We start from the raw sequence: 21,225 nt of genomic DNA on the forward strand, positions 1-21,225 counted from the left end.
GGTAATCGATAAAAAGTATTCGGTTTGTAATCACACGCTTTAAGAGTCACGATTGAGATTTATATATTAGTTTAGATAATCCACTGAAAATTTACGTTCGGTACCTTTTAGTTTGTCCCTGTCAACTAAATTCAATGAAGCTAAGAAGTTTTCTACAGGTTTTAATAATAAATACTGTGAAAATATTTACGATACTTATATTTTCTAAGGTGGAAAGTCTAATATCTAAGATGTTGAGCTTCTTTCGGGTTAGTTTGAACTTCGAAAAGAAGCTTTCATTATTGGTTGGTCATAAGTTTAAAAGGCTCTTCAAGTTTTTTCAGATTTTTCAGACGAATATAATTGAATACTTCGTAGTTATAACTTTTGGTGATTATTGAGTTTATTAAAATGAAATCTACATAAGGTATATTATATAAGCATTTATATACGTATGAGTTTTTATTATTATACTTTAATATTTATACGGTTGAATAAACTTTTGGAATAAACACGAAAGAAACATACAAAGTCTTGTAAATCTCAGGATAAAAAAATAAAATATCCTAGTGCTGTGATCTGAGAGAGTCGAGTAATTGCAAGTCAGCAATTGTAATCGCTTTGTTTCGTTAGCAAATGTAACAATAGCACTCAAAAGAGTACGAGTCACGAGCACTCAGAAAGCATTAAGTTAACGTTTTCTCTAAAAAAAAAAAAAAAAAAAAAAAGTAAAAAAATAATAATAGCATTCGTTATATCGAGTTCGTAAAACATTTGGTTTGTTTCTGTGCCCACTGCCGCGTTGAATTTGGCAAAGTCAAAGACGTTTACTAGAATTCAATGTCTCGATAGTTCTGTTCCAATTGGTGGCCAAAATCGATAGAGGTACCGTTGAAAAGAGAGGACAAGAGAGAAAGAGAGAGAGAGCAGGGAGAGTTATGGAAGGTCATTCAAACTACAATAATAGTCCAAAGGAAACACAAATGTTTATAGAATATGATTTTATTTTCGAATTTTGAAGATGATAAATCAAAAGGTTGATAAATTAATCAGATATATTTTTTGTATTAATTTATCAATTTTATTCTTAATATATTTGATATAATTTTGACTAATGAAAAGTTGATTAAATTTAATTATTAAATTTAATTATTTGATATTTTCCTTATTCATTTCCATTTCCCGTTTTTTATTGCGAGAAGGGAAAGAATATAATAAGAAATGAATATTTTTCTTGTTGATAAATGATTAGATGGTAATGAAATATTTTATTTAATGTATGATTAGCAGTATGAGCTTCTTGAAGAAGTTTTCGAATTAATCAAGTACGACATGCTAAAGTGTATTACTTTTTTTTTTTTTAATACGCTCGACAATTTTATGGAAGAAGTTATAATCTTTATAATACACAATTTTCCTCCTCTTCATAATTTGAAGTTCATTCGTGCTGGTTAGTCATTCTGTTAAATTTTTTTCCCTAACAGTTAAGCGACCGCAAGACTTTTCTGCATCGTTCAAAACTCACTTTACTCTTCGAGCGTGACAAGAGATTTTATAAACTTTCTTTCAGTATATATATATATATATATATATATATATATATTTTGTATTATATTTTTTTCGATTAGCACTCTTATCTTAAGCCGATTAAATCATTCTCTCTTTAATATATTTAGATATTTTTTATGTAAAATAGACATTAATATATTTCGAATACTTGTATTATTAAGAATCCTTTTTCTGTTTATTTGAAATTCTTTTTAAAACATTCGAAACGAAACTTTCAATATAACGAGTTTTGATTGAACAACATCTATAAAAACAATTTTCTATTTTTCTTCTATTTTAGTAAATTCGTTTCTTTTAACCGGTATTTCAAAATAGATGGCATTATTCGAGGAAGTAGATATACACGCGATCACCAAACACAATTTCCGTTGATTTGTCTAAATAACGAAGTTTCGAGGGCAACTCGTTCAATTCCTGAAAATAACAGAGAAGACAAAAACCGAAGCTGATAGTCCGAAAACAGAAACGACGAAGTTGCAGTTTCGTAATGTGTAACACGTCCTTGCCAAGTTTACAGTCAATTATTTTAATAATGTCAGTTGTGTTACTTGAGTTTTATATATTTAAATTCATATAATTTTTTCATATAATTTTTTTCCTACTTTCTTACGGCAATACGTTCGATTTTCAATGAATCGAAAGGATATAAAAAAACGGTAAGAAGAAACTTGCACGGCAATAATGTGGAATGCGAAGTGCAATTTGTTCGATTCGCTTTTATTGCTATCTTTCGATGACAGATACAATAGCATCAAATTCGTTCTTTCTTCGTCTCTTTTTCTCGCGAGAAACGTACTTAACCCGTTGGTCATTTATCATAGAAAGGATAGTGAATTATTAACGCTTCGTTGCTGATCTTATCATATAATTCAGACGTAAGATAGTTTGTTAAACTAACATTTATAACAATATTAATATTTTTAATTAAAAACAAAAGTTCATTGTTTTCTATAGTAAATTTAAAAAATATGTAATTTTACTTTTATGTTCTCAAATCTTTTATATAATATATGATGTTTCAATACAACTACAATTATATTAATATTCACATTTAGAAAAGAAAATTCATTGTTTTTTTCTAATAGTATATTTTTAAATATATATATAAAATATGATTTTGTAATATTGTCGAGAAAATATTAATTCGATATGTAATAGAAAAGTTAGTGTGTAGAATTGAAAAATAAAATCGATAATTTTGGTTTTTTCTTTTGAAAATAATAATAATGGAAATATTGAGACAAACATAGCCGAGATCTATTTCAGATTTTCTTGTGTTGATACACAATGGGTGAATATTACTTTACAGAAATCTATCTTGGGATAGATCTTTCTACCCTAAAGCGAATCACGCATTCGTTCGGCGAATCCTTGTACGATCTGTAGAAAAAGAGTCGAATTGGGAAAAGGATAAATGGAATTTACAAAGAAAGAAATGAAAGTGAATCTTTACGACCATTTCAAAGAAAATAGAACATTTGTCTTCGTTATGTTTAGTCTTATTGTAAACTTTCTCTCTAACAACACATTGTAATTGATTTACTTTTTAAAACGTAAAGTAATTTCAACGAAATAGTAAAAATTTGATAATGTTGAAATGAGGAAGAAAATGGTTTATGGCAATTCACCTGACATTCTCCAGCAGTACACATAATACTTACCAACCTACCTACCTACCTACCTACTGAGAAATTCAATGAATTTCGTTGAAACGTTCGACAGGTGGGAAGTGCAGATGCTTCTCAGACATTTTTATGCATCATTGGATAGCATCGACTATTGTATTCCATCCGAACCGGTATGAATGAAGCATACGTGACACACCATCTCATCTTATTTGGGGTTAACTTGAATATCGACCTTATTTGCAAATCGTGAATTTTTGAACATTTAAAAAATCCTTATAAAGTATTCCTTGTGCCAAAAAAAGGGATCGATAACTAATTTCTACTTTATATTTACTTTATTCAATGATGATAAGATTAGTTAATTAACAAGTAGTTTCGTAGATTTCCAAATGAAGTTATCAAACGTATTGAAGTTGAATTCTTTCTCGATTGATCGTATTTTTCATAATGTACTTTTGCACTTACTCATCCTAACGCGATAAACTTGGAAAAGTCTATCGTTATTTTTACAGAATTTCCATAAGAAAAGAAGAGAGAGAGAGAGAGAGAGAGAGAGAGAGAGAGAGAGAGGGAAAGAGGGACGAAAAGGAAAGAAAGAAGAATTGTAAAAGTACTGGAAATAAGAGCACAGTAGGGATTGTGATAAAGAAAGAGGAAGATTATGTACGATTTGAGTAAATAAATCGAAGAAAGAAATGGAAGAGAGAATTTTTACGAGATAGCGTTCTCCTGTTTACGGCTTACGTTTGAATTTAACGGGAAATGCATTACGACTTTCACGATTAGCTCGGGCAGCAGAGAAGCAGTGTTAAAGCGACGGAAATATCGATCGGTACGTAACATTACCTACGTTCGTGTACCTCGCTTATTCGCACATAAGCTCATGCATGCATACACAGATATACGAAGGTATATACGTACATACATTGTACCATTTCCGGTATGCATTTGTAGGAATGGCAATACGGAATTAACATGTACGTTGATGTCCATTGCGTTCTCTTATATGAAACTTATGATTTTCGAATTGTAGCTATCTCTCTTTCTAATAATCAAAGGGCATATATCAACATTCAAAACATTCATCTAATATTTTAATCTTGTCAAACCGAGCTATGAAAAAAAAAAAAAAACTGAAATTAATAAGAGAGTCAAATGAAAGGAATAATAGAAAAGGATAAAAAGAATATTTGAAATCTATGAGAATTAATAAGAAAAATAAGTAGAGTTTTTGATACGAGAGAAAAAGTCATTTTGCCCATTGGTAATAATCTAAAAATCCAATTGATCTTCTCCTTTTTTTTTCTTTCCCTTTAATCCTCCGAATCCATCGGGACTTACTTACGGTGTGTCTATCCATCGTTCGTATGACTTTCTAGAATTTTTATTTTGAATTGGTGTTTCTAGACGGAATGAGGAATGTTCGGTATCGATGTCGTAAAACTCTGTAAGACTTTTTGAAATTTCCTTTTAACTAGAATTCACAATAAAAACGAGTTCATATTAAAAATACGCTTTCTTCGAATCCTACGAGCAATAATCAAAAAGTTCGAGCATTAAAGAAGAAATGTGAAACAGACAATTTTATTACGATGATTTTTCTTTATCCTTCTCTCGTTCCCTTTTCTTCCCTATTTTATCATTCACATTTGCCATGTATTTCGTTTTGCTTTGCTCAATATTATATAACTGAGGAACTCTATCTCTTGAACTTTTGCAGTTGAATATTTTTGTTGTGTGCATAAAGAATTGTAAGAACTGATAATGGTTATCTAAGTTACACAAGCTAGAAAAAAAGAAAAAAAAAAAAAGAAATAAAACGAGAAAATAACACTTTCAATAAAAATGTGACGTTGGTGCCATTTTAAATTCTTTGAGCTTTTAGAGTTAGGCTTAATAATACTCGGTATATTAGTCTGCCATCGGTTCATTTAACAGATGTGCTTTTTGAGCTTTGTATCCTGAGATGACCTTTTTAAAATTTCATTTCACAAGAAAATGCAACACAGTAGAGTGGTCCTCTAGAGATTTTAGGCAAACAAATTTTCTCAATACCTACATCTTTTCTTTCTCTCTCTCTCTCTCTCTCTTTCTCTCTTTTTTAAATTCCATTCTGTTCTATAGAAAGGGCTAAACGATAAAGAAGAATACCTTATCGTATGAACGAGAAATTCTATTTAAAATTATATCTCAATATCTAGAAATGTGCATTCTATTAATTTTTATTACTAGTTATTCCTTCTGAAAGAATTTCTTTCTATATTACAAATCTATACAGATAGAGTCCAACGATATCTATAGTATTCCATCAGCATTTTAAATCGTATTCTCATCTTCCGAATACCACGAATGTTTGCACAAGATACTGCATTTCGTTGACCCTTAACCTGTTTCTGTCCCTTCAACATCGTGTTGTCGGTTGACGTTGTTAAATGACCCTAGGGATGTTATGAAAATGGTAGATTGTATCATCTAGGTCTTTACCACATTATAAAATACTCTATGAAGATAATATTTACTACTACAGTGATACAAATGACAGTTACAATTTACATCCTAACCATTTTTCTTTCTTAATAATTAATTACTAATATTTTCACTTATTTGTTAATTCTAAAGATAAATAATAAGGATCAACAAAAAATATATTATATCCTTTTAATTAAATGATCATGAAATGAATCTTAATACAAGCATAATTTATCCACAAACACACAAATATAAAATGATAAGTAATTTGGCGGCAAGATGTCTAACAGTACACGTCTTAAGAAAAGTGTATCTACCGTCTACACGATATATTTTTTTTTTTTTCAAAAATAGAATGCATCCAACGGGGTTAAGATAAGTGCTTATCTTCTGTATATGTAGTACATACTTATATACATAGGTCTCTTACTTCGTATAACACAAAGTAATATAACTTATACGTGTCGTCTGTGAATACTCGTTGCATTTGTTCGTTTACCCTCGGTTTACATTAGTTACGTAACAATTGGTCTCCGGAAAATTACGAGGCTTTCTCTATTATTGTTTGGATCATAGTGCTTTTTATTTGCTATTATTTCTCGTTCCCTTCCTCTTTCATTCTTTCTCTCTTTCGCTTTTGTTCTAGCTTAATAAAAGTTTTTCTGAAAGAAAGATGAAAAAGATAGCTTTTGCAAAGGATAATCGTAGACATTCAGAGCAATATTTTAACTGTTTCTATCAAAAAATAAAATATATATATATATATATACATATAATTCGAAAAGATAGAAACTCAAAGCATTAGGCGATAATCACGAGCTCTTGTCTTCATTTTAAATCTGCGTTTAATGTGAACGCCAGATAATTCCTATTACAGGTTTTATTTTAATTTTCTGATTAAACTATGGAATAATTACTTCTCCCCTTCCACTTTTATCAAGACTATTCTGTCGATTCTATCAACGAGTAGATAAAATGAAACGTGATTATTCGATAAAGTCTGGTCAGACGTTAATTCACGGACGGTAGAATAAATGGAATTAAATTTATTCTACTGTTCGTCTGAAAGTTACACGTAATAACATCTGTACAAAGATTTCCTATAATTAATATATATGAATTTATAGAAAATCCGATTAATTGGACGTATGTATTATAAAATAATTCATCATGTAGAATCATAAAGATTTTTTCAAATATATATACACATAAATTTTAAATTGATAAAGCAGATATACAATTATTTCATTATCATCGTTTTAAAACGAATATTCTAATAATATTTTGAATATTTTCTTCTTCTTCTTCTTCTTCATCTTCTTCTTCTTCTTCTTCTTCTTCTTCTTCTAGAAATATCAGAAACTGTAAGATACTAAGGAAGATTCAATATCGGCATTTTGATGGGAAGTTCATGGTATCTCTGTCAAAGGACCGAAGTTGGTGCACTGGGTACGATATGGGCACTTGAGTATCTATGAAATTGTACTACGTTTATCAAAGTACGTGTGCAAGTCTACATGTAGTCAAAGGTAAAACAGAAGTGATTTAACTATTACTTGTATATGCTTCGATATACGGTAATAGAATTACGTAAACTTCCAATTATAAGTAGTGTACTTTGTTATATCGTTAAGGTGAGATCACTTAACAGATTCTATGTCCGAATAAGGAGTAACTATATGATAAACTCGTTAGTTCGACTATTCGATATTAAGACCACCCTTGTTTCGTGTGTGTTTACTTCGATCTAAAACCCCTTTGAATAATTCCTTACCGATCTTATCATTGAATACACATAATTATATTTTAGATTCGTGCAAGAAACCTCCAAAAGCTTAGGAATAAATTCCTTTCTATTTGATTATATTAAATATACATAGATATACTGTAGATAATATTGTGTTTCCAAGTAATCAGTATAGCTTCGATATTTTGCCGTAGCTTAGATACTGCATAAATAAATATACATACGAGAACAGAAACTATAATAGAAACGGGGTACATCGTGCCTCTGTTAGGAAGCAATCTTGTGTACCAAACCGTCTGTCGGACTAATTGCTCTCGACCCTTTTAGTCCAAGGCTATGCCGGATTTTCCTCGGTAAAAGCCTTTTAACTTGGATATCAAAAACATCGATTCTTTGAAAAAGAAATATTGCACTACGTATGTTTGATTAATGAACGAAAAACATTGTTTCATTAAACATATTCTTTACAATCTCTATGTGTGCTTGAAGTTATACTTATTATAAGTATTACAAAAAAAAAAAATAAGATCTTTTGTTTTTATATTGTAACTGGCTTTGTTTTAATTTTAGAAAATGTGAAAAATATCATGAAACGAAGATAGAAAGGATCTTCGTTAAATTATAATCGATATTTAATAACATCGAACAAACAAACAAACAAACTTTTGTCCTTCATTTTTCTCTTAGCTTTTGATAGTGTGTTTTATAGGGTAGTTTACTTTTCATAGTAAAAACCTAGTATGGTAGAATAAACATATTGGAAGTTTGTTATAAATAAAGTAAAAAGCTAAAGTCATATATTAAGCTTTTACGTATTACGTACGCCAATAACTCAAAACGAATAAATCTACTAATATATATATATCTATATGCATAATATTCGTTCTTTGATTTGTTATTCACATACCAATGAATATACATGTATTTACACGATGTTACATCGACACTATTTTCGAATCGACCTCATCGACACGTAGGACAAACATCGTCTTTGCTTCCAATATTAACACCGCACACAGAGCTGGAGGCGATCTATCACCTTTATTAAGAACGTTATAAGCATGTTAGATGCAAAGTCCTATTACATCTAGTTTACACGATGAAATACTAAAAAAAAAAAAGGTAGTAAAAAGAAAAATTCAAAGACAAAAAAAGGTGAATGCGAGTTTTACCGATTAAATATTCTGAAACGTATTTCGTTGACGATCGATTCACCTAACTTTTTTATAGACTATTAGCAAATAGAAAAAAAAATAGAGATAAAATAGAAAAAATTCAGCGATTCAACAAAGTTTGTTAGTCAATTATATCAGTTTGAATAATATTTTTTGAAAAGATATATAGTCCGTTAGAAGGGGCTGGATTTTGGGGTATAAACATGTTAACTTGTTGATATAGGAGGAAGATAATAGATATTAAAAAAAAAAAAAAAACACGAGTGTGTTATCTCGTGTTTCTGAGTGATATGAAATTACTTATTTAATGTAGAAGAAATATGAAAAATTTATCGCTCGATATAGTTGACAGGAAGATCGAAGCAGAAAGTCGGTCATCAAAATTTCTCGCAAAATGCGTTGATATTTATGTGTTAAAACCATACAAAAAAACAGTTACATACGAGTTATTTGATTTCTCTTTTTGTTCATTCGAACGATTAAAAATTTCAAAGTAAATTTATTTTTCGTTTTGGACAAACGAAACATTTTTAACATCGCTCAAACTACTAGACTAATCAAAAATTTTTATATTGTTCTCTTTGTCTTTTTGTTTTCTTGTTTTTCTCTTTTCTATTATTCGTTACCGCAAAAACTGAGAGACGCACGTTGGAACGTGATACATTCTTAGTAGATGTATGCCTATGTATATGCATACATGTATATATGTATGAGTACACACATATATATACGTGAAATCCTTTCAAAGCTTTCCAACATACTGAAACATTAATCATTCGACTCTTCTCTTTTCGTAGACATTTGAAAGTAAAGCCAGCAGCGACGTCGTGGCATTTTGCTCACGCTCTAATTTAAATATTTTCGCTCAGCCCTTTAAATTCAGCCTTCCCATACTCACATATATTTGCCCTTTCATGCAAAAATACAAGATGTTAGATTTTGAGAAATTTCACTAGACTATATATGGATTTTGTATAAAATTCTGTTTAAGTACATTTAATCTTGACAGTTTTCAATAATTAAATTCGTAATTTGATGATATTTGTTTTGTAACAATTGACATGTATGTACTTATGTTATTCACGTCACAAACGACGAAGGCGATGAAAACGATGAAGACGACGAATACGACTCAACAGGTACTACAGATTACATTTCGTTCCGCCCATTGAAAACGACTCCCCTTTTCTCGACCCATCTCCTTTCCTTCAATGTTCCTTTTTGTGATCATCTGAGAATAAGATGATGGTGCAACGCGAGGAAGAGGTAAAGGGGTTAAAGATGGTGAGAAAGAGGAAGTTGTGAGTCGTACGCGTCTGTTGCGTATGCGGCTTAATGTCTTAACGGATTTGCCCTTTGTGTTATCGTCTTAAGCCATGGATTCACCTTTTCTCACCCATTTTATCTCTAATCCTCTGTAGTTGATTAAATACTGTCTCCTGAGATTTATCTATAACTGATTTCAAGACAGATTTTTATAACTCTTATTTATCTACTCGAGATTAAGGAATTTTCTTGTTACTTTTTATAAACGGAAGAATATATTTATTTCAAGAGTCATTGTTTCTTTACTTTAGAATAATTTGTAAATAAATTTGGCAAAAATGGGCATTTGCTTTTCAACAAACATTCTTAATATTGCAAATATCTTAGAAAGAATGTATCGTTTTTTTTCTTGTAAAACGTTTCACTCCCAACAAAGTAAGAAGTTGAAAAACATCTTTCTTCTTTCGTGTTAGTCGATAAAATGTTCTTCTCGGGTAAAGCAACTTTCGAATTCGTCCCTTCTTTCTCGTTATCAAAAAAGTAAAAGAATACGAAGGAAACTAGAAACAAAGTGTGTAGTAGACAATGGACAAATCGTCGAGAGTACAAGAAAAATTTATCTTACATCGAAAGTCAATAATAGTTCACCAATCGATTTCACGAAAATAGAAAAAGTTTTCTTTTGTATAAATTGTTAAACAATCAAATTAACAAAAATATATGATTAAGTTATTAAAAATATTGATCTGTATTTTATTCTTAATAATAATTTGAAAGTTGACTAAAATTCAACGAATTATTATTTTATTCGTTATTACTTAACTAATGTAAATATTGTTTACTTTACTACATGTAATCGTTAACAGGACAACGAATTAAAACCTGTATGTTATTAAGCAATTAAAACAAAAGCCAATTTGTTCGTAAATATGAAAAAATTTAACGAACATAACAATATGTATACGCTGAAAGATTTTTTACGATGTAAAAAATAAATCTTTTACTGATGTAAAATTGATTGGTACGTTATTATTAAGTGGCAATATATATATATATATATATATATATATATATATATATTTATTATATTCCTGTTTGTTTCTTCGAATGAAGGAGCAAACTTGAGTTCTCACTTTACTCTTGACTATTGTTTAGCGCGAAGTCAGGAAAACTCGTAGTTTGTTCTACTCGAGATATTTCGTTAAATGCTAAAATACCTGATTAAGTTTCATTGAATCCATTTTGTTAATATTTTGACTAATTGATTTTAAAAAATATTAACGATATCTCATTAAACATATACTAAGAGCATACAGTAGTACATGTATCTATGATAAAAAGAACCGGGATGAAAATGAAATTTGAAGCGTGTAATTTTCGATAAATTTAATGGTACAGCGCACCTACATCTGCATACATATACATACACACTCACACGTATACTCGATTGTGCGTGGTTAAAACGCAAAGAGAACCAAGGAAAGAGCAATTGCGTTATTTTTATGTGAATTTTGCAATATATTTTCGCATGCAAATGCAATTGGAATATACAAGAGATGATTACCATTGTTTCCGTCTGTTTACGATGCGTCAGATTTACAACGAGAATTCTTGAAATATTTCCGAAACATTAAATATTAAAATGCAATTCGATCGGCATTAGAGCTCAAGTCATTCGATATGATGATTCGTAATAAAGGAACGCTTATTTAATATTGAACGCTATATTCGCGACCTTTCCAAGAATAAAATATATATTCGTACAATGTGTGTTTCTGATTTTATTACGTTGTTCTTCCATTTAGAATACTAGAAAAATCATTAAAAAAAAAAAAAAAAAAAAAATAAATTGAAAGTAAGAGTTACAGGAAGATGTGAGTAAATAAAGTAACACGTGAAGTTATCGATCTAGGCTTCGATCGAGTTGTTTAAAAATCGATAAAAAAAAGATAGATTTTATCGTAAGTAGAATAGCATACCGAAGGGTTTGTCAGGACGAGGACTGCGGCTCTGAGGTGCTTCAGATTGAGCGTTTGCGTGTTCTCGATGTCGTCATTGTCCTCTCCTAGAAGAGAGCATGCTATTTGCACGGAGGACTGCCTAGTGGGTTTGCTTCTCTCTTCGGAGATCCTTGTCGATTTGCTAATGTCCCGTTCGTCGTCCGACGGGCCGAACTCCATGGTGTTGGCTCTTGAAAATGGACATGCCATTTTGGAAAGTAGAATCGGCTTATCGATAGAAAAAGGGTACTTTGATCCTCAATGCCGATAACAAATTTCGGCCGTTAATTATCTCGCGACATGCCACGTGCCACGACACGTTTATCGCCGGTCAGCTGTTCCACGATAACTTTGCACGCCTCCACTACTACCGGCTGGCTCTTCCACTACCACCACCAGTAGTAGCAGCAGCAGCAGCAGAAGCACCACCACTACTACCACTACCACCCCCTACTGCTACCGCCACCGGCGCTGTCTCTAGACTCTACCTACTCTTCTCACACCAGTTTTCTTTCCGCGCCTTCCTCGATTTTATCGCTTTCCACTCTTATCTACCAGTCCCTGGTCGTCATCTCACATCGCGTTTCCCAACGCTACCAGTAACACCACAACTGAAACGATACGCTTTAGCTCGATAATTCTTTTCATCTTCCACAACATCGTTTTCTATCTTTCTCGATTCTAAATATGATTCATTCAAAAAAGGGAATTGATCATCGTGATTACATTCCTCTGTCCAAAATTAGTACAAAAAGAAAGAGAGACCGAGCGTGTTAGGTATATAGTTCAAAGCCGCGCTAGTTATTACCGCAAAGCGATTAGTATTCCCTTGGAGAGCAATATCTTGCCGACCACAGCCCGATTCAACGTCGTGCACGCGGTTTCACGCAAGCCACTAAACTCGTGGTCTCTTTGTGTACACGACTCAACGTTCTTCCCTCCTTTTCAATCCTCGATTACTCCTCTTTTTTCCCTTTTTATGTGTTTCGAGAATCATAAGAATTGAGATAGTGTCCGTTTGATGGGAAGTTCAAATGCGGTCTCCTCAAACGAGTTGCTTTCAATCGACAAAACGGTAACCACTGGTGGAAGTGGTGCAGGGTTGACGCGTCGTCGTCCTCGGGATGGAGGTTAGAATATCTAACGTACGTGCAGCGTACTATGTCGTGTCGGAGCGCGTAGCGCCATACTGCTCGCGAATTGACCGAGGCGCAACGAACAGCACCGACTCGGCTGCGTTCGGTGATGCTTCAAAGGGAAGGGGAGGGAACGCGGGGTGAATGGATGGCCAAGAGGGCTTGGGGGTGTGGAATGCTAGCGAGGTGAACAGTGGTGGCGAGACGCCTGCGCTCGTTCGTGTTTTCAGACTCACGCTTTTACATCCACCCACCACCCTTCTTTTACCCCCCTTTCTTCTCCCCCTTTCTCTTTTCCGTTCTCTCATTCTTTTCTCTTTTCATTTCTTACTTTCCTTTAGATTTTCTTTTCTCGCGTGTTGCTTTCTTTCTCTTTTTCGACGAAAATTTATCCATATTGTTCAGTTTAGTTTGTTTTGCCCGTCCTAACTGACCTGATACTACCACCTCCTGTTTTCATCACAATTTATACTCATATGTTCCATATTCCTTCGCATCTTTCTACCCTCCTCGCTTATTTTATTCTCGTTCAGAAATAGAAGAGAAATTCCGAGCAAGTACATAAAACAACCCTTCGATCTATAGAGGCGACAAAGTGCAGAGGTGTCCGTTATACGGTTCAAAGGTTTCTCAAGCTTTTCCCTTCGAAAGTCGAGCTTTCTTTCGTTCTAGATTTCTTCACTGGTCGACGTGGGTATTGTAAAAAACGGAAGGATGCCATTTCTCTTCTCGTACTTTTTCTCTTTCTTTTTCTTCTTTTTCTTCTTCTTCTTCTTCTTCTTCCCCATGAGAGTGTTTGTTGGTTTTCTTTGTTACGTCGATTAAATATCGTAGAACTACACGAACTTTCTGCTAGTAGGATTTAGTTTCTAACTTCTTAGATTGTTAGACGTGTCTTAAAGTTGCCGGTTGAAAGATCGATCGAAATAACGCAGAATTGTTTTGAACCTTGACAGACGCAGCTAATTACTTTTTTTTTTTTTTTTTTTTTTAAATATAAGATTTTTCTTTTTTAAGCTTGTGATTGTTATAAAAAAAAATGTTTTTCTTTCTTCACACTTTTATACATAAGAATATTGAAACTGATTTTTCTTACTCTATCATCATAGTTTAGTATAAATTTTCGATCGATCGAGATTGGTTGATTTCTGTTCTATTTTATGATCATACGTTAAAGAATAGGTTTTTTTTTTATGAGGACCGTAGTCTTAACAAGGACTCGATCGGTGTTAATTAGTAGCTCGTATTTTCTCTCTCTCTCTCTATTCATTTTTCTTGGGAGACTCAACTAGACTCGTAATTAGAACCTTTGGGAAAATTCTGAAAAGATCTTACATTAGTAAATTCTTCCACCGTGAACACAGTAACAAAGATAATTAGACGTTATTTTTATTTCATTTTGTTACATAAGTTAAATTGAAAATTATTCGAGTTATTGAAAAAGATCGTTGTATGTGTTTGAATAAATAAACATTAACTATACCTGAGTCAGGGAATATTGGTATCTTGTAATTCTGAGGAGCAAAAATATCTTTGCGATGGAATCACGCGATAGGTGATGGGATTTCGTGTAAGGGTCTAACATAAACGAAAATAAATATGCTTAGATATACGTGCACATATATATTTTATATATTTTTCCCCCTGAATAACCTAACGGAATAAATGTATGTATTATATATACTTTAGTTCAAAAGAATTATGTATAGAGCTTTAACATATGTATTAATGAATAAAGAACAAAGAGCACGGAATTATGCTATGGTATCGTATACAACGAATGAATAAATAAAGAGCCTCTGTTATTTAGAATTTTTCTCCATTTTTTTATTATTAAAACATCGTACTAATTATTAAAAAAATAATCAAGCAAATAATATCAACGTTGAAAAATCTTTCGAGTTATTATTATGTAGATGTTTTATCAAAATTCAATGAAGAATACGAATCTGTTGATTTCGGTATAATTAAAAGAAGTGAACGCGGGAGAATTTTAGTTACTATTGAAAAGAAAATGATACAACAGAAATAATTATAATAGAAGTAATTATAAAATATTAAATAACAAAAATATATATCTATAGTTACCTTTTCTTTATCAATGCTAATTTAAATTTGTTGTAAAAAATTTAATTAACAATTAAAACATTTCATTAACGTTCTGTATATTCAAAAATATTTATATCATGCATTATTTAATTTTACGTATTATTTTGCAACAAAACTAATAGGAATATGTACTTTGAAAGCGAGTCTTGATATTCAAACTACAGTAATAAGGTAAACATAATATATACATATATATTATAAATTATATATACTGAAGATTGCTTGTATAGACTTTTAGACCAGTTACGAATTTTACTAATCAATCATTTGAATATCGTTGAACGATACATATATTAATAACACATATTTTCTCTGTAGTATATGATTTATAATAATATACATATTCATCAAGCTTATATTGGTTTGGGAATTTTTCATTGAATATAGTATTAAATGTATTACTATATAAATCGTAATAATTATTTATTATTATTTTCATTTTTTACTTCCATATGCTTACAAAAACATCTCCTTCAACATTATCAGTGTTGTAATCATTTCTGTTTGGTATATCGATATTTTGAGTAATCGATAAATCGGGTATTGGGTTTTTAGTTAATCGGCTCTTTCATGTTTGCACATGGAAGTATCTGAGAATAATATCGTAGGAATATTCATATGCATGCTATTGCGTTTTAGTATTCTTTTTTTTTTGTTATTCTTTTCATTTTTACGAAAATCAAGAAAAAGAATTTTAGACTATTTCGGTTACGTGAGTTGCATGAAAGAATATTTTGTTGTATTCACTGGTAGTAATCTTTACGTTTGGCTGCGTATTAAAAGGATTGCATTTTCCGTCTCGACACAATGGAAAGTGTGTGAAGCTTGAAAGTTAAAGCCTATCTTTCGTTTTCGACTCATGTCACGTTCTTGTCTCGTAAATATGGAAAACCAGCATTAGAAGAAAATTCGTATTAGTATAAATTTTATTTAATTCATATCGAGAAGAAAGTAATATATATTATTATTATTATTATTATTATTATTATTATTATTATTATTATTATTATTATTATTATTATTATTATTAGTGTTGACAGTATGATTCATATTGCAATATATCAATCAATAATTAAATTTGTGGATAAGTTTTTCCAAAATTATTGTGAGATGTGTACCATAGTACGAAACGTTGCTCGTGAAAAGCTGTCCTCTTCATTGCAAATAGAAGAAAAAAAAATATCTCAAAAATTAAACGTCAGCCATCAAGCAGAGTATTGACGTATGTATAATACCAACATATATATATATATATACGGGTTGTACTATATATAACGAGCGGAACGAACGTAATACGAAATAATTAAGTAATAAGGTTTCATTGCATATTTTTTTTTCTCAACATTGCTATTTCTCATGTTTCGTTTTGTTATTAAAGTTTTATCAATTTAATTATTTGTTCTTTCACTGCTTGTGGGATGGTCAAAAGAATAGAACTGGGTGAGTGCAATTTGATAGCCTTTGTACAGCAGTATTTTCTCGTTTCTTTTCCTGCCGCTTCATTCAAACTTTATTTTCTACCTACGTTCCAGTAACATCGAAGATTTTACTAGAAGCAATGGCGAATCTTGTTAGGTTAAAATAAGCGTTCAATGTCGCGTTCAATTATGTAACAATGTATCGAAAGATAAGAATTAAGAAACTTTTTTGGTAATAATTATTCTTGAAAAAACAAGAAATAAAAAAGAAATAAAGATTGTTATTTTTGTTGATAAAATATTGCCATTTTCTTTACAGTAAAAATAATGATTCTGACGAAGTGGTAAGATTGTAAAGTATTAAAAAGAGTAGCTTGTCTTGTTCGTGATGTATTGAATAAAAATAAATAAAATAAGTTACTTCGAGAATTGAATACAGCTTTATCTTTTTTTTATAGCTTAAAGACGATGTTTTGAAACGTTCAACACATGGCTGATACTTTAATATTCAGCAGCTGTTTATATACCTGTATTACAATTTCCAATGCATAGAAAGTATCACATTCATTCTAAGCTTTCGATCTAACGCTAGATAACAATTCTTTCGAAAAAAAAAATGTTATCTGAAAGGGAGTAACATAAAAATAGAAATCTATCTTCCGTTTCATTACATATTTCTTTTTATCTCACAGACTTGTAACATCGTACTCGTGAGATTTATAGTTATCGAGAATTTATTGACTTTGCAATTGTCTCGATGAATTTGAAAACTTTCAACGACTACGGAGTTTTCACAGGAGATTTTTAAATGCACGATGCAATGCCCAGGGTCGTCGCGCTTTCACTTTATTCACTTTACTGATCTCTTAATTTTTGTCGGTGAAAACAACTAACGGAAAGAAGAAAGAAATGAATTAACACAGAGCGGTGTACGATGGTGGCACGTAAAATGACATTTTTTAAGTCAAATCACGTGTTTATTCAATGTGTATATTGTTTGCTTCATGATTATATGGCATTCTATTCGAATCCTCTGCGGAATTGTTTGATATAAAATTAAACGATATCACGAACTGGATTATTTGAATAATTGTTCGTGTATTTCGTTCTTTTTTTTTTCATATTTATCTTTCTTTTAAGCATACATATATGTACATATAATATATTATATATAATAATAATCTGACTTTCGTATAAATGGTATTTGATATATTGTAACATCATGTGTCTCGATTTAAATTGGTAGCATTAATGGTCTGGAAGCATTTGTGGGAATAAAAGTATTAATAAAAAAAAAGGAAGTATAAATGGAATAAAACGATTTTCGAGGCGAAGACACTCGAATGGACAGAACGAATGCGCTCGTAAATTCGAGTCGCGCGCGATGGCAGACTTGTCGTCCATTTTAATTGGAAGCACTAGAGCACCGATTTGCGAAGTGGTACCTTCCATTTGCTCGATTAATTTTATCGGCTGTGTAGGAAATTTCATTTTGACGTTTGAACGTATGATGGCTTAGTCGGTTATTGCTCAGGATTTGTATACCTTGCAAAATTTCAATATGAAAATGAGTGTAAATCATTTCAATAATTTATAATTTCCTTCCTTTCTTAGAGTTTTATTAATTTTCTCTATGATCTTTTGAAATATTTTCTTTACCTTTTCGTAAGACCAATATTCTCAACTCTTTGTAAGAAATTTACACAAAGGCGATTGTTTTCTCTAAACCGTAAACAAGATTAACTTCGAAACTTCGTAAACGTAGAGCCGAAACTTAGAGAAGTACTTTTGGTTTGATACGAATGGTCGGATAATTTGAAATTTTGGTACTAAAATTCCTAATATATTGTTATCTTTTTAGAAACAACTTTGTGCTTCTCTATTATATTTCTATGTTACAAACATTTTCTGATTACCGATTACTATTCCAATTAAAAGTTATATTATATTTTCGACGCTATATTTTAGGTGTTGTTTCTTTAATCTTCAGCCAAAAATTTATGGTTATCGTTATAAGCGTAATTTGAAAAGAAGTTTATCTTGTTGTTAGCCGTTAAAAATAAAAAAGTAAATGTTGACTGAGTTTTAACACGTATATATATCATAACTTTGTATGTTTCACCTTTGTTCGGCTCTTTAACTTGTACTTTTCTCCACTGGACAGTGCTGATTTAAATTAATGTTTATTATATGTTAGATAGTCAAAAGAAAGGATCATTTATCAGAACCATTTCACATACTTATGAGAAAATACTTTCCTACAGATATAGTAGATCGTTAGATATGCTGTTTCCGTCATTCTGAATAAATATTTCAATAGGCGTACGTCTTGATCCTTTGAGCTCTTTTTTTTGGCTCAACAAACTCTGAAAGGTCTAGATTTGAACATGTAAAAGTATAGATTTTTCAATCATATATATGAATGTATATTTGTATTTGTATTTGTGTGTTCTAATACAAATGGATTGGAGCTTTACTTTAGATAGTATAATATTTAGTTTGTTCTAGAAATTTCTATTTAATTTTCAGAGTTCATAAAGCTGAAATAAACTTTGTGTTGTTTCGTAATATTGTCCATCATGTAAATACATAGACGCTATTGTTTGATGAAATCTATTTTGGCTGTTCTCTACTCGATCGTTCACACATAATCAATCGATAGAGACCATAGCGAGTATACGTTTAACAGAGACAATGGATTATATCGTAGAGTCTCTGGCAATGTTTAAATAATTGCTCGATCATTGGATACTTGCCAAACGATCGAGATACCGTTCGATCGTCGCGATCGTTTAATTGCCATTCTGTTCTCGTTTTCCGACGTGTGGCATTCGAAAGAATTAGAAAATGTTCGTCGCGATGCTCAGAGAAAATAACAGAATGGTAAAAGTAACATAATATCGATTCTCATCGAGATCAGAAATTTGAGTTCGGTATCAGTTGAATAGTTGATTATGAAAATGCGATACGAGAAATCGTTTAATTTTCGTCCTTCCGTATACATCGAAATAGCTTTATCATATTTTAATTCTCTTATCTTACGGTATTTTATTTATCTACTTATCACATTAAATAAAGCTTTTCAAGTTTAATCGCTTCGATAACAATTCATGAGAACAGGCTTTATTTAACCTCTTTATTGTCTAGTTTTATTTTTAAAAGGTGTATCTATATCGTGAAGAAAAGATTAAATGGATAAATATTAAATAAAACAAAACATCAATTTTCGTTTCTTTTCCTTTCGTGTTTTTGTCAATGTTTTTTGAAGTGAAAATTTTCTTAGAATTGGGATAATTTGAAAAATACATGGAAATGGAAACGAAACGATGATACAGCTACGGTACTAAAAAGAAAAAAAAGAGGATTTAACCTGCAAAAGAATGAGATAGAAGACAGTGTGCATTTGTTTTTTAGAGATTGATGCTAAGCGTTGTATGAATGTGTGTTTGTATGCGACTGCATACTATGAAACGTAGACTCATATTATTTCAATACACACACTTAAAAATATAAGTTGGTTTTTCGGCTGGACACTAGGCTATCCACGTTTTTCATAAGTAAAACTCTCTATATAAGACTCCAGGGCGTTGTGTGTGTGCTCATCACTGTGCATAAGTGATAAAAAAATTACATTAGAAAATATTAAAATTATAACGTTATAATCTTTAATTCTCTTTATATTAGGAATATTATTATCGGTGTTCGCATGTGTAACATACTGAAAGTCATATAAATAACATTTAATAGAAGTATTTTCATAGAAGACAACGTGTCAGTCTGAAGGTGAATTTCGAACAGGACGGTACTCCGATCATATACCTGGTGTTTTTAGGGAACAATATACGTTCTTTTCGATTAATTAACAATTATAATAGAGTACTCTAATACACTCTACTTATATTACAGGCAAATTTTATCCTCGAAGTCATCACCAAGCAGGAACAATAAAATAATTACTTTAGAATGAAAAAAATGATAAAATCCGAACATTATAATCTTAAATTCGAAAAGTCATATTATACAACATTTAATTTTCTTTTTAGATCAGATTGTATGAAATATTTTTTAAGTGAAATTTTTCATTTGTTTCTTTTTCTATTTTTTTATTTATTCGTTTATTACAATTATTCTAACGTTTCTTAAATGTACGAATAGTTCTTTGTTTTAAATGAAATTTTAATTAAAATAGCAACAAGTAAAATCTCTTTTTCCATGACCAGTCATATCGCAAAAAATATCCAGCTTTTTTGTGATGAAAATATTTGTTAAATACAGCTAACAGGTCAATCATAAAGTTCTTTTAAATCTCGATATTTGTATTTTTCAACGGAACAAAATTCTCTACTGTGTTTATCTAAATAAACGTATAATAAATTTATAAAACGATAACGTTTGAATATTTGAAAAAATTCTATTTGTTTAAGAAACATTTTTATTGGCGGTGAGAATTTTTGGTTTATCGTCCGATTTTATTAAAAGTTTAAGATTGGATATGTTATTGCATAAAAAAAAAAATTTTTTTTACGACGGTATTTCTCTGGCAAAACTTTTAATATTTTATTTCATTAGAGGAGAATAAAAATCTGGCACAATTTTTTTTCTTCGAATTCCAGCACAGACATTTAAAGTTTTATACGTTGACGGGTGTACCTACCTACACTACTTGGCGAGTATCGACTTGGAGAGAAGTTCCAATGTTTATTCATAAAAAAAGGCAGCCTATGTTTAT

The 21,225-nt window shown here is 30.9% G+C and overlaps 1 protein-coding gene and 1 long non-coding RNA gene across 2 annotated transcripts in view; one reads left to right on the forward strand and one right to left on the reverse strand.

Moving 5' to 3' along the window:
- Positions 1-13,009, reverse strand: part of Gycalpha99B (guanylate cyclase 1 soluble subunit alpha 2) — a 30,279-nt gene extending 17,270 nt beyond the window's left edge. Inside the window, exon 1 of the mRNA XM_015317764.2 lies at positions 11,813-13,009. Coding sequence (XP_015173250.1) covers positions 11,813-12,043 — 231 coding nt within the window. The 5' untranslated portion in view covers positions 12,044-13,009. The remainder of the gene's footprint in view (positions 1-11,812) is intronic.
- A 236-nt stretch (positions 13,010-13,245) lies between these two features.
- Positions 13,246-16,083, forward strand: LOC149030789 (uncharacterized). The gene is made up of 3 exons (XR_016178294.1): positions 13,246-15,012; positions 15,201-15,249; positions 15,862-16,083. It is a non-coding gene; the product is annotated as an uncharacterized LOC149030789 (long non-coding RNA).
- Positions 16,084-21,225: the final 5,142 nt, after the last annotated feature.

The sequence above is a fragment of the Polistes dominula genome, unplaced genomic scaffold (genome assembly GCF_049000335.1).
Source record: "Polistes dominula isolate Pdom_NZ unplaced genomic scaffold, Pdom_raw_medaka contig_24, whole genome shotgun sequence".
Classification (NCBI taxonomy): domain Eukaryota; kingdom Metazoa; phylum Arthropoda; class Insecta; order Hymenoptera; family Vespidae; genus Polistes; species Polistes dominula.